General features: G+C 45.9%; 1 protein-coding gene across 7 annotated transcripts in view; it reads right to left on the bottom strand.

Moving 5' to 3' along the window:
- PDSS1 (decaprenyl diphosphate synthase subunit 1) overlaps window positions 1-13,958 on the bottom strand; it is a 44,235-nt gene that overhangs the window by 514 nt on the left and 29,763 nt on the right. For 2 of the 7 annotated variants that reach the window (XM_026490286.3, XM_026490290.4), the window contains 3 exons: window positions 8,610-8,690; window positions 8,391-8,504; window positions 2,676-2,756 (listed from right to left, as the gene is read on the bottom strand). In XM_026490286.3, coding sequence (XP_026346071.1) covers window positions 2,676-2,756; window positions 8,391-8,504; window positions 8,610-8,690 — 276 coding nt within the window. Of the gene's footprint in view, window positions 1-2,675; window positions 2,757-3,934; window positions 4,009-7,803; window positions 8,025-8,390; window positions 8,505-8,609; window positions 8,691-13,958 lie in introns of those variants that run through there. The other 5 variants (XM_057304723.1, XM_044380728.3, XR_008956548.1 and 2 more) reach the window with 4 other exon arrangements.

The raw sequence follows: 13,958 nt of genomic DNA, 5'->3' as shown, positions 1-13,958 counted from the left end.
ACATTTCTGCTATGACAGAGAGTTAAAATGTATTTTTGTGGAGATCGGGTTAATAAATAGCCAGACTGTGTCTTAAGCGCTGTCTCTCCAGCTCATCATTGCAGCCTCCTCTGCCTACTGCGTTGAGGCACTTTTCCCAGATTGAAGCACATTTCTATTCTGCCAGCATGCAGAGCAACTAACTCATTAATATCAAATAGCCACCTACTTTCCCTTATTTTTAAGTGAAAAAAAATCTCAAGTTAAAAAATATAATAAAAAAGCACATATGATGGAAATCAACAGTTCCCTTCTTCCAAAGACACCAGTTTTATCTGCTGGTTTTAATGTCTTAATTAGTAACTTATCTACTGCCTTTCTGCTGAGAAAGGTGAGGATTTAGCCCATCCACCCTGCGCCTCTTGATTTGATAATTCTGTTACCATCTTTAGTTCTGCTGTTAACTACTTTTGTCATCATATAGCACCGACTACTTACTTTCTCTCAAGGATACCAGTGTGCCCATTCTTTATTCCTTTACACTATAGAGATTTGTATTCTCTTCTGGAGCCATGATTTTATGTTGGTTCTAAAAGCTGAACACCAGTAAAACACTGTTTCCATAACGTAAAGATACGTTTACTACAGAATCAAGTCTTGTACTGTCATTTCCTTCCACATCGTTCCAAGCTCAGGAGCCCACTGTCATTCAGAATATTCCTAACGTCACTCTGAAAGGCCTCTTGATTTTCTGTACTTTACCAATTGATAGAAAATAGGATGCATTTTCGTCTGCTCTGCCTGAGTGTACAGAAGCCCTTCTGAATGTAACTGCCTGATCCATATCTTTCCACTGCCTTCATCATTCGGTTCGCTGCTTGGACGGACCGCCTTCCAGCCCTAACAGACAGACAGCTGCCTTCCCCGGCAGGCTTCCATCAAACTCTAGTTCATTCCACTGGTTTGAGTGCCTGCAGCTTTCTCTTCCTTGGTGTTTCCATGCCGTTACTGAAATACATCCACAGATAACTCACTCAGGGAATGGGTACTGGAAATCAACTTTCCAGTGTGTGATGACAACTTCTGCCTTCATATTTAACGAATGGTTTGAATGGATTTAGAATTCTAGGTTGAAAATGTTTCCCCATCATTTGGAAGGCCTTGCCTGCTGTTTTCTAGCATCCAGGGTTTTTGCTATACACTGAGCCAGTTTTGAACTCTTCTCCTGACCACTCTTTTCTTTTTCTTTTTGGATTCTTTTTCTGAGATACCTGTTACCTCATCATACTGATCCTCTCGCAGCTTTTCTCATTTTCTTCCCTTGCTGTTTATGTTTTTGAAGATTTGCTCATTTCACGTTATAACCCTCCTCTGGAGTTAGTTTTTCCACAATCATTTAGACTTTCTTAGAGCTTGTTCTTACTGTTCTTCTTTTTTTTTGATATCCTGTTCTTGTTCTATGGATACGGTATTTTTCCACCCCCCACTCATATTTTTGCCTGAGTATTTCTGTTCGTCTTGGTCTCAGCAAGCTTTAATCAACTGTTCAGTAATCCTACTAAGTAAATCCTAGTTGTGCATTCATATGTAATGAAGGAATAGGGACTGGGAAGGAGCTCTGGGTGAAGGGAGCTAGGATTTAGCGGTTTTTGGAGAATTTAAGAGACCATTCTTGTACCTTTCTAAATGCATTTCTGCCTAGGCTTGCTGGATCTTCACTGTTTTGCGAAAACCGACAGTTAATTTGCCCTCTTTTCGGTCCCACCTCTCACTCCGGCCTTCAGTAATACTATTTTTGACACCAGAACGTCTCCCAGGTACATTTATCAGCTACAGCCCCTTCTCATACTGAGTTTTTACCAGTACCACCGAACTACCCTCCAAAGACGTGGTGGCAAATTATGATGCTTAACAGTGTAGAGTTAAGAGAAGTACATTCTTTGGAGGGGGTCTTGCTTTTTGGAAATCTGAAAGGTAATTATTTGGAATTCTTTTAAATACTGCACTAACCATAGATCTCAAGTCACACATTAGCTTACTAAAAATTGCTCACCCCATCTCATTCATTAGATCGACTGGCTCCAAATGACTTTGGGTTTGGATTTTGGAAACAGCTCATTCTCAAAAAGATAGTTATCAAAAGTGAAAATATATGAAAAAGATCTGGCTTCTACAGAAAAGTTCTGAGGATATGTGGCAGTGTATCTGAAATAGGCTTACAGCCCCTGAAGGTGAAACAGTCTGCCTCCGTGGGTTCTTAAGTGACCACTGATGGCAATTCTAGGGGGGAGTAGGGACGGCCAATACTAAGGTGATGGCCGCAAGCGCCTGATAACCTGGTGGTGGCAAAGGTGAGAGCTTGCACCAGGAGGCGTGTCTGGGTGACTGGAGGGCAGCAGTGCTGCCTGTGGATTTGGCGAAGACTGGTTTCAAACCGGTGGGACTCAGCCCACACTACACATTAGAATCACTTGGGTAGCTTCAAAAAATTCCTATGTCCAAGCCTTACCCAAGGCCAATTAAATTAGTCTTTAGAAAGAATTCTAGAAGAAAAAAGAATTATATAGGTGTCTCTTTTTAAATTTTTGTCAAGAATTGACCACACTTCGTTTTGCATCTAAAATTTGTTACATTTGGTTAACAGAACTCCCGCATCGTACCTGCTCCTGCCTTATTTCTTTGTAAAACAATCTTACCTGTAACACATATTGTCGAGCTCTGTCCACATCTCCAGGCAAACGGAACCGTCTCATTATCATAGCATTCATTTCTGGGAACTAACCATAAAGACAGAAAATCTATTTATTGCTCTTGAGAGAGTCAAATGTTCTAACACTAAGTTTGTAACAATAGGAAAAAACAAAGGTGTTTAAATGTTTAGATGGTTGGGGGGGCAATAAATTGCATCAATTAAAGAAGCAGAGCTGAGAGAGACATCCATTTTCCATGCCCAGGGACTGAGCTGGTGCTCAGGAGAGGCAGCTGTTGATCCTTGTTCATTCTGGTGTTCTTTCTACTTCTATTCTTAGGTCCAACACTCAGAAAGAGTGAAGGAACAAAGTACATCCCTAAAATCTCCTTATTGGCTTCTCTTAGAGTTCTCAAACTTAGATTGCATGAGAATCACCAGAGGCCGACTGGGCCGCTCCTTCAAAGTTTCCTGATCAGTAGGGTTGGGGCCTGAGCATGCATTTCTAAGATTCCCAGATGATACGGATTCTGATCTCTGCTGACATTTTGAGAAGCAGTGGCCGAGGATGAGGGTGGGAATTAGGCATTCTACTTTTAGTGCTACACTGAGTGACACTTGAAAGCTACTGAGCTATCTGAGCAGAGGGACTATGAGCAGAGCTCTACCGTAGCAGCTTGTCAAGTGGCTCAGAGCAGGGGTCGCTCAATGTTGACTGCACACTGGAGTCAGGAAGTTGATGGCTGCCTGGATCTGCTCCCAAAGACTCTGATTCTTTTGGCTGGTGGGCTGGGGCGGGGGGAAGGGGGTCTGGGCATCAAGATTTTAAAAGCACTCCAGGTATTTTTAATATGTAGCCAAGTTCGAGAACCACTGAATTAGAGGAGGTAGAGGTAGAGAGGCCAGTTACATTACTGTAGTTAATTATAAAGACCAAAGTTAAGCTGTGGCAGTAAGAGAAAAAAAGAAAATAGCTACACAGAAGATAAAATCTATATTCTGCAATACATAGCAACAATTCAGGAGAATTGTCACCATTAACAAAATCAGGAAGTCAGGACACCAGATCACTTCGTTTTCTAGACCGGAGCTCTAGTCCTGGTGCCTCCATAGTCGAGTGAGCTCCGTAACCTGTGGGTCCTAGCCGCCTCCTCAGTGTCGCGAGGGAGCTTAACCAAATGAGCTGAAATCCGTTAGCTCTAACAGCTTCTGGTTCCATGACATAAGAAGTAAGATATGTTTGGTTCTGGACACATCAGTGCTTACAGCAGTTGCCAGTTTTTCCCTGGCAGTGAGCCTGAAGTTGATGTCCTGTAACCACCACCACGGTATTAGTAATCCTAGAAGAAAAAATAGGGCACACATAGAAAAACCTCAACCGGATGATGACAGATGAAGAATTAAGAATGTTCCTTTCAGAGCAAAGTATGTGTCAGAACAAAGTTCTCAACATGTCGAGGCTGCTCACATGCTTATAAAATGTAAAGGCCAGCAAATGGTTAGTTCTTAAATGAAAACCGGTAATTTGTTTTAGTTACTGGCCTTTTAAGAATAGAACAATTCAAGCTTTATAGGAAATACATCAGGAAGCTCAAATCAATTTTAGTGGTAAAAAAGCCAAATCAAGTAAGCATCTGTCTTAGTATGGTGTTCCAAAATCGGACTTCTGGCAGGCCATATCCTCAGAACTGACAGGACACTGTCCTGGGCATCAAGTAAAATGACCTTGTTCATGGTGCGTGAGCTTTCTCCGTACCAACAAGGGTGGTAAAATGTGCTGTGTGCGGACTCCTTTGACTATAAAAAGCATCAAGAAAGCAAAGTTTGAAGAAAATATTTGCAATGAGTGTGACTACATCCTTCCTTTAAACATGTAGTGTGTGCAATTTTAATATGCAAATACCAAACTCTTCCCCTAGGCATTCGCCTGTCCCCTTACTGTGATGTGGAGCAGAAATGAGAAGCGTAATGGGAACAACAGTTGCCTGCTTACAGATTTTGTGAGAAGTTAAGAAAATTCTGTTTGTCCAGGCTGTTTTAGTTTGAGGGTAGGGTGACCTTTTAAGAGTAGGATGAGTCAGGGGCACCTGGGTGGCTCAGTCGGCTGGGAGTCTGACTCTTGGTTTCGGCTCAGGTCATGATCTCAGGGTTGTGGGATGGAGCCCCAAGTCAGGCTCCACGCTCAGCAGAGTCTGCTTGAGGGGTCTGTCTCTGCCACCCCCTTTCTCTCTTTCTCTAAAATAAATAAATCTTTGGGAAAAAAAAAGAGTAGGACAAATCATATTCTAACTGTGAAATACATCCCTAAGCTAAACTACAAAGGTGATCAATAAATGTAGTGAGCTTACGGAAACAACACCTGGGTAACTAGGGGACCAGCCAGTCACAGTAACAGAAGCTTGTACAGCTGGTGCAGGGGCTGGGGCTGCTGACGGCAGCTGGGAGTGCGGCTAAGGCTGACATTTAGGGCTGGTGACTTACAAATAAGACAAGCAGAAGAAAGGAAAAGATCTTTTAAAGGATTGAGAACTAATGTAATCTCACACAAAAAAAAGAACCCAAAAAACACTCCCATTTGGTTTCTGAAGAGCTCGAGATCCAACTTACATACTCTTTTTAAAGACTTGACGTTTTTGTTCTTACAGTAAGTATGTATACGCATATAGATGGAGCGACACCGTCATCACTGGGACCTCTCCAGAAATCCCGAAATTCTTCTTAAATCCCCTGTACCAACTGGTACCCAGAAACCTCTTTAGAGAGATGTCAAAAATAGTGAATTCCAAAGAGAGGGAGTTTCTATTAAGTTGCTGGGATAGGAACAAATTCCTATTTCAAGACAACGACTGTGTTAAAAAGGAAAAATGGTTTCCCAAAGTGGCTCGTTGTGGTCGAGACTCAGTGTTCACAGATGGAAAAATTCAAAGGCTAATTTAGTAATTGGCAAACAAAACTCACCCACCTATAGAAAAAGATTACAAACATCTTACAAGGACTCCACGAAATGGGGAGGTTAATGACATCCTGAGAGCCGACGCAGAGGCTCTCCCAGAGCGCCTGCCGCCAGTCTCAGAGCACACAGGTTACCTGCTCTGCGGGAAGCCCCCCGGGGGTCAGACAAGCTCTCAGCAACGCCAGCGCTGGCCAGAATAGGACATTGTGGAGTGAGAGGAATACTGGTCTTAGAGGAGTTGGTGTTTAATTGTCTGCTGTGCCATTTACCAGATGTTTAATTCTGGCCAGGTTTGCGCATCACCTTATTTGTAGAGTGGGCATAATACCTACCACAAAGAGGAGTTGTGAGGTTAGAGAGAACGTACGAAAGATCCTTTGCAAACCATGAAAACAATGCACTTTCATTAAATGGAGATACTGCAAGTCTGTTATTTTGGAATTCGTTTTACTCAAAATCACTTTTGGCCCCATTAATCTTTTCACACATTTCTGGCCAAGAATCCCCTTTTTTGAAAGTGTAATCCACGGGAGAGCCTACACTTGATGTTTTCTTTGAGAACAACTTAAACTTTTTTGAGTAGCTTTTGCCTGTGCCCACAGGACACAACAGCCGGTCAACTTAGGAAACAAGTTCTGTCCGGAGTCACTTCCTGCTCGGCCTCTGTGTGTTCCCTTTTCTAAGGCTGCCGTGCGCAATTTTTCAGTCCTTCTCCTACCGCCTTACAGGCAGATGGGAACAGTGCTGTCTGGTGAGGGTGAGTGGGTGCCTCGTGACGCTGCCTGTCCCAGTGAGACACCGGAGCACTGCGGTTTGGGACGCTGTGAGCTTTTGTGTGTTCCTTTTCCTTGCCTTTTTTTTTAAACCAGCATTTTTAATCTCTTATGTGTGACTCACTCATTAATATGTAGGAGTGATCCATTTTGACCCCTTGACCCACTATATCTGAAGGGAGAATTATTCATTACTCCTTTGTGTAGAGGAAAGCAAATTCATTTATTCTGAAATATGCTCACGGTGAAACAATCAGAAGAGGCATCCATTCTTAATCATCCTACAGACACGTACAGACTCAGCTGTCAGCGTCACGAGGGCTCATGACGATTATTTGTAACTGTTAAGATTTCTAAAAGTACGACACCCAAAGCTTTTTGGTAGACTGCAAGCTTCTTTCGGAAAAGACCTGTTCCTTAGTCATCCTGATAACCTCAGGGCTTCGCTCCAGGAATCCTCACTCACATTTGCTGGCCAGGTTCTCAGGAGCAGACAGACCGCTTACTGTTTGCAGTTGTCTAGATGGCTGGCAGTGACGGATCTTTCTAGCCTGGGGCATGGCTCACGAGTCCTCAACTTTTATGTGGGTTAATGGTAAAAAAATATAATGTTCCTTACTCATGCTTTAATGTATACAAGGGGATTGTATAAATTTTTGTCAGAACTTAGCACACGTTTTAAAATTCTCCTTGATTTTTGGAATGACAAGTTCGTCTCCGTAGGAGAAAGGACCCATTCATAGCACGCCTCTGACTTCTCACCTCTGCCTCAAAATTCTGTGAGGACAGAGCCTGGTAGTGAGGACAGATATTTCCACAAAGGGCTCCAACATCTCTGTTCAGAGCGCTCATTCCTCAGTTGACTGCTGTCCACGAGTATATTGTCCTGGCCCAGCCCCTCCAAGCCATCGGCCTCCTCTGAGGAGAATTACCCTGGTTAACGGCTCTGCTAGACAGTGGATAGAAGATCTCTCCTTGCTTGGATCAGAAATTCATCAAAAGTAAGGTCACTGGTTTCAATAATGGAATCACTGAGTTCTATGGAAGACATAGTTTATCTTTGTAAATTCTGAGAAAGAATAGAGGCACAAATCTCAGAAAGACTAAAAGTTACTAAAATTTTAGACCAAAGAGCTAATTTTTTAATTTCATGGCATGGTGATGAACATCTTACTGCTTTGCCGAGTTTTAACTGGATTAAACATACTACAAAGATGAAAATCTATTAAAAAGACGTCCAAATGTCAGCCAATGTCCCACTTACTTCAAAGCACATTTGGACCAGCCCCAAGCAATGTGGCCAGGCTCCAGAGCAGGCTCTGGAAACGTCTGCCTCACAGTCCCTGCAGCATCTGCACTTCCTAAACTCTCATCCACATTAGGGAGAATATGAAGGCAGCTTTACTTACTTCCTTAATGGACAGTCCCTCAATCTGGAGAAAGAAGGAACTATGTGGTTCTAGCAGTGCATTCCACTGACTTCTTGACATTTTGAGGCAATGGCCAAGGCTCTCTGAGTGCAGCAGTCTCATTAAACTTCTAGAACTGCAGAATTTCTCAGAATTTCTTATGCTCGGAGGCCCTTCCTGTGCCTTTTTAAGGGGCTCCGAGGGATACCCCAAGTCCAGTCCTATAATCAAGATGCGGAAACCATTCACCTTGTCAGTGCCTAAAATATATGGAAATTATCATCATGCTACCTTAAATGCACACAGCGTTTAATTTGTAAAGTACCTCCATGAACATTATCTCAGTTCATCCTCACAACAGCCCTGGGAGGAAGGTTGTAATCTCCTCAGCGTCACCGATATGGACACAGATAAAGCTTAGAAGTAAAACAGCCAGTCCCAACATCTCGGTCACAGAGGCCAGGATCCAATCTAGATCTGAGGTCTCTCATATAAATGCTTTCCCACATCTCCCTTATCTGAACTCCCCCATCAGCTGTGCCTGGAAGACACAAAGCACTGTGTCAGAGCAAGTTTGGGAAACGTACCTGTTGGCAAGCGAATAAGACGGGGCCAGTGGCTAACCCAAGCTTCAGGTCCGCTGATGTTGGTTTGCCCATCTGGTCAGAACATGAGGTGAAGTCCAACACATCATCTATCAGCTTATGGACGGAAAAAAGGAATGTCAGGAGCACGGCCACGCCGGCATCATCACTACCCTTCCCCCTGTGCCAATGGGCCATGTTCTTAAAAAGCAGAGGACCAACCTGAAAGGCGATGCCCACATTTTTCCCATATTGATAGGCAATCTCATGCACCACTGGGTCCGGGCATCCTAGGACAGAGACCTGAAGCAGAAAGATCATTCTGGAAAAAGTTGCTGACAACGAGCAAGGCAGCCAAGCCCTGAGTGCAAGGATGCATACATCCACTCCCTTAAATAAGAGGCGGTGAGGCTGTATTATGCGTGGTCAGGAGATCCCGCCATCAGAATGAGACCAGACACCCACAGAATACCTGTGTTCTTAGAGAAGGGATTTCAGCCTTGATCTCAGATTGTTCTCTTAAATTCTAGGGAAGCTACCTTCCACCGCTCCTTCCCTAGGATAAGACCTCTTTCTCACTGCTTTCAGCATTCAGCAAAACTGGCCTAAATGTTGGCTCTATTTTCATTTTTCTATTGATTTAGCCCCTATTTTAGGAATAGATACCTAATCTGCTCTAATCGCACACGATGTTGCCATATATTTCCTCATTTGTAGTTCCTCTCTTTTAATAATTTTTGGTGATTTCACTTATTTCTCAAATGCAGTTATTTTCCCAACATGTCTGTAACAGCCTCAAGCCTCACACTTCAGAGAGATACTGTTTTCTCATTATCAAAGGGCCGTCACTGGTCCTACTGTTTCTCTGTTTCTTATGCAAGAAGTAATTAACTACATAAACGCTCCCCACCCCCCCTTTTCAGTGGAGGAGAAATAGGACTTCTAAGTCTTTTTAAAACTCAAAAAACCCTACCTGGCACTGGCCACTTGAGCGCACTTCCCACTGCTCTGCTAAGCGTGCTAAGCGGGCCCTGACGCATTTCTAGAAAACAAAGACCGGGTAAAAACCAAAAGGGGGGAACGGGGGGGGGGGGGCGACATCGACTCCCCTGGAGAGGAAATGTCTATACTGAGTGCACGAGAAAGCCAGATGGCATCAGTGTCCTGCCTGTAGTGGGTTACTGATGATGAAGAGCCCCGTCGGCTTCAGCCCCTGCCTCCGTGGCCCCCTCGTCGGGGCCCTGTCTGCACAGGCATCAGTGGCGCCGGCCGTGGGGACTGGGGCTGGGGGCGCTCTGCAGTCAGGCCGCTAGGGGCGCACTTCCGCCCCTTGCGACACCACGTGATCTCAGTATTTCTGTGCTTGGGTTTCCCCCTTCGGTCAAATGCAGGATCTAAAGCACTTAGCTCGAGTTGCTGTAAGGAATGCATGTCATGCTACTTTTAAACCTCAGCACGGTGCCTGGCAGCTGGTTCTAACACTAGATGTGTGCTGTTACTGTTAATAATCCTCCTCCGCATCCCCCGGTGCAGACGCAGGAGCTGGGCAGGGTCCCTGCATCGCGGCTACTAAAAGCCAGATCCCACCACCCGCTCAGCCCAGAGGATGTTTTTGATGACGTAAGGAAGCCCGTGACTGTGCACGTCTGGCTGCACGCCCTCGGATGAAAATGTGCGCGTCGTGAAAGGTCAGGTGACCACTTCCTTGAGTGAATAGTAAACTCATAACAGCTACAGGGAGGGCGTCCTCTTTCCAACCAAACTACAGAATCTAGGAAACCACATGTGAAGCAATTCAGAAACTTCGGCAAGAGTCAAGATAGCCGTCCACTTGGCTGAATGAGCAGACGAGATTCGGGCAGGCGGGCATGTGCTGAGCTCAGAACACGGGGACACCCCCTTTCTAGATGGAAATACTTCACAGAGCGCTCCTGTTCACGCAGTTACCTCAACACAGAATAGCGCCGCAGTGCCAGCTTTCTTCCCGAAAAGCAAAAGCCACTTCAACGCTCCATTCTATTTCTAAACTTGCCGGATTCAAATTTACGGAGCACCTAGCATAAGCACTTCACATTAGCTTAGTTAAACCTCACAACGTCCCATCAGCGTTTCCGCGGTTGACGGTTGCGAGGGGCGAACAGTTCCCCAGCGCTCAGTCGGCGCGGGTCCTGCTCTGAGGTGGCCCGCGGGTCAGCTCACTCACGAGCGAGGCCCGGGGGCTCAGAGGGTTCGCCCCAGATGTGTCGGGGCTGGGAAATGGCGGGATCAGAATCCGAACCCGGAAGGTCTGACTCCAGAGACCGTGCTCTTAAACACTTCACTGCGTCGCTTCTGCTGGGCACAGAACGGAAGCTCGAAGGGGTCAAGTGACGTGCGGTTCAGGAAGCACACGGCTGCGGGCCCGCGCTCACGCGCTAACCCACAAATGAGCGTCTCTCCGTGGGCAGCTCCTGCTTCGCAGGCGGGGAAGGGCCCTTTCTGCTCGGATCTCCACCACGGCGGGGTAAACGCCGGTCCTCACAAAGAATCCTGCTCCCCCACCCTGGGGAGGGGCTGCGGGGGTCTGTCCTTCCCCAGCCGGAAGGTCACAGGCCACGCAACACAAAAAGCGCAAAGGAGGTGTGCCGGCGGGACGCGAGCGCTTCCTGTCCCCGCGTCAGAGGAGAGTTATCGTTCTGGACGTGGCTGGGGGACAAGGAGGGCTTAAGTCAATGGAGGAGGCGCTTGGCTAACCGTCCTGCGGGAAGCAGGCCCACAGCCAGGTCATGGGGTACACTTGTGCCTCTTGGCGAGGAAGGGCCACACCTCCCGGAACGTTCTGGTGCGCCCTGTCTCGGAAAGGCTGCGGAGTCCTGATCGCACGGGCAGGGGCCGGGCACTTGGTATTATCTCTGTTGTCTCTTAAGTGTGTGCGCCCACCATGTCAGACAGATACGCACATGTATCGTGTCTTACTAAAAACAGTGGAGATTCCTGGAGCTCCATTCTCACATAAAAATATCAAAACAGGTTGTTGTCAAAAACCAACTAAAAGTATCGGGGGAGAACACTGGCAACATAAAATCACGGATCAAGAGCTAGTATTCTTACTATATAAAGAGCTGTTTAGAACTGCGGGGATGGGGGACCAGACACCCGCTAGAAAGCGGGGACAGGACGCGGATAGACAAGTCACAAAAATTCAAGATAGAAAAATGGCCCTTAAGCCCCTGAAAAGTTGTTCAGGGTTCCTTTAGAAAGGAGCTATGCGAATTCAAACTCCACCACGATGCCATTCCTGGGAGCGGGAAGCCTCGCGACCCACTCTGAGCGAGGCTGCCGGCGACGTCGACACCCGCATTCACGGCCGGTGGAAACACGGTAACGGCCCGACCTGGCTGCGGAGATCGGTGCTGGGGCAACAAAACCACGGACACAGTCACCCCGAAAGCCAGCCTGCAGGTGCACTGCCAGCAACTCAGAAGCACACGCCCGGTGTGGCACTGTGCCCTCACCTGTCACTGTGAGGTGCTAGGAGCCCGAATGCCCGCAGGCAGGAGGGGCTGAGAAAAAGCACGGCGCCTCCACACGATGGGATGGGAGGCGGCTGTTTACAAAACGAGAAGGGGTTCCACAGAGCAGCATGGGATGGTCTCCCTCATACCTGGTTAATTGCAGAAAGCAAGGTGCCAAGGGAGAGTGGCACAGCATCCTGCTTTTCCTTGTAAGACAGAAGGGGAAATCCCAGCCTGTGTGTCGTTCATTTGTGTACCGAGAAACACAGGAAGGAAAAAGCAGAAACTGAGCCTGGTTCCTCGCAGGGGGGAGGAGAGGCTGCGCAGCGAGGTGGGGGGCTGGCGGGCAGTCACCTGCGGTACTGTTCTGACTCGCAGTGCTTTGTCAATGTTTCATACACTCGAAAACGAGAAAACGACAGCAGCCTCCAACCCCAAACACAAAATCCCTAAGATTGGGAGGGAACCCCTAAAATGGAGTAAAAAAACCTCACCTATATGTCAAATACTAACGTAACCACACTGAAAAGGGGTGAAAAGTAACTTTCGAACACAGATTTTTGATTATATCATCCTCAGGCTAAAGACAAAAGGAGCTGTAAATGAATACTGAACTACTAGTTACCGATTTTTAAGCCCCTATCGTATATTCTAGGGGATTGAGCAAATAAATATATTGGGGAAAATGGGAGCCAAGCTTCTTACTCTCAGGGAAAGGAGTTACAAATACAGTTGACCCTTGAATAACATGGGGGTCAGGGGTGCTGACACCACTCCCCACCTCCCGTGCAGTTGAAAATCTACCTATAACTTTTGTCTCCCCCAAAACTTAACTACTAACAGCCTACTGTTGACCAGAAGTCTCACTGATTAACACATTCGATTAACACATATTTTGTATGTTGTATGTATTATATCCTGTATTCTTGTAATAAAGCTAGAGAAAAGAAAATGTTATTAGAAAAATCATAAGGAAGAGAAAGGACTTTCACAGTGCTGTATTTATTTAAAAAAACAAAACAAAACAAAAAAAAACCAACCAACCCGCACAGAAGGACCTGTGCAGTTCAAACCCATGTGGTTCAAAGGTCAACTGTATGGAAAGAAGGAATGCTAGAATAAATCATGAATCCTGTCGTTACCTCATGGTTTTAAATACACATAGATGAGGGGCGCCTGGGTGGTTCAGTCGGTTAAGCGTCTGTCTTCAGCTCAGGTCGTGATCCCAGGGTCCTGGGATTGAGCCTCACAGGGCTCCCTGCTCAGCGGGGATCTGCTGCTCCCTCTCCCTCTGCCCCTCCCCCCTGCTCCTGCTATCTCTCTCTCAAATTAATAAAATCTTAAAAATAAAGAACTACATAATCATAAAATAAATACACGTAGATGAGATATAAAAAGCCCAAGATAGATGCATACCCATTTTTATATATATACTGTCCACTGGGAGGGCCCAATGATACCTAGGGCAGGATCTTGGTTTCTAAACACCATTCTCCACCAGAAAGAACAGGGCTCCTTAGAGAAACTATGAATCCCAGTACTGGAAAGAACACGATGAACCTGGAACACCTCCTGCTAGAAATTAAGAAAGTGCGGAAAGAAGGAAGAGGGTAGACAGATTAACAGGACACAGGAGCCAGATTAAAGGGCCTTGCCCACTGGCCAAATATGGGATCCTTTAGCATTTAAATAAATAACAATAAAGGGTTATAATCCATAGAATAAGAAAGCAAGAGCCATTATAGATAAGATCTTCCTTAAAACAGAAGACCCACTCTATTGGAGAAGCAGGGCGTGGAAGGAATGATGGAATTCGCACAACTGTCTTTCACCACCATCGTGGGAATAAGTCGAAACAATCATAACTAGATGTGAAAACCGGAGAGCTTGATAAGAAGCAGATTTACATAATCTCAAAATACCTTCCCAGATAGGGAACAATAGTAACTTTCAAGTGAAGAAACCTGGCAGTCACCACCACAATCAAGTGGTCAAAGTGAACATCGCCAGTACCGGGACAAAGCGACGTCACGTGCCCCGGACAGGACGAACCGAGAAGGCGGCCTCCCTTCTGCTG

The sequence above is a fragment of the Ursus arctos genome, unplaced genomic scaffold (genome assembly GCF_023065955.2).
Source record: "Ursus arctos isolate Adak ecotype North America unplaced genomic scaffold, UrsArc2.0 scaffold_30, whole genome shotgun sequence".
NCBI classification, from domain to species: domain Eukaryota; kingdom Metazoa; phylum Chordata; class Mammalia; order Carnivora; family Ursidae; genus Ursus; species Ursus arctos.
The sequence above is the reverse complement of the archived record's forward strand: the minus strand, read 5'-3'. Positions and strand labels throughout refer to the sequence as shown.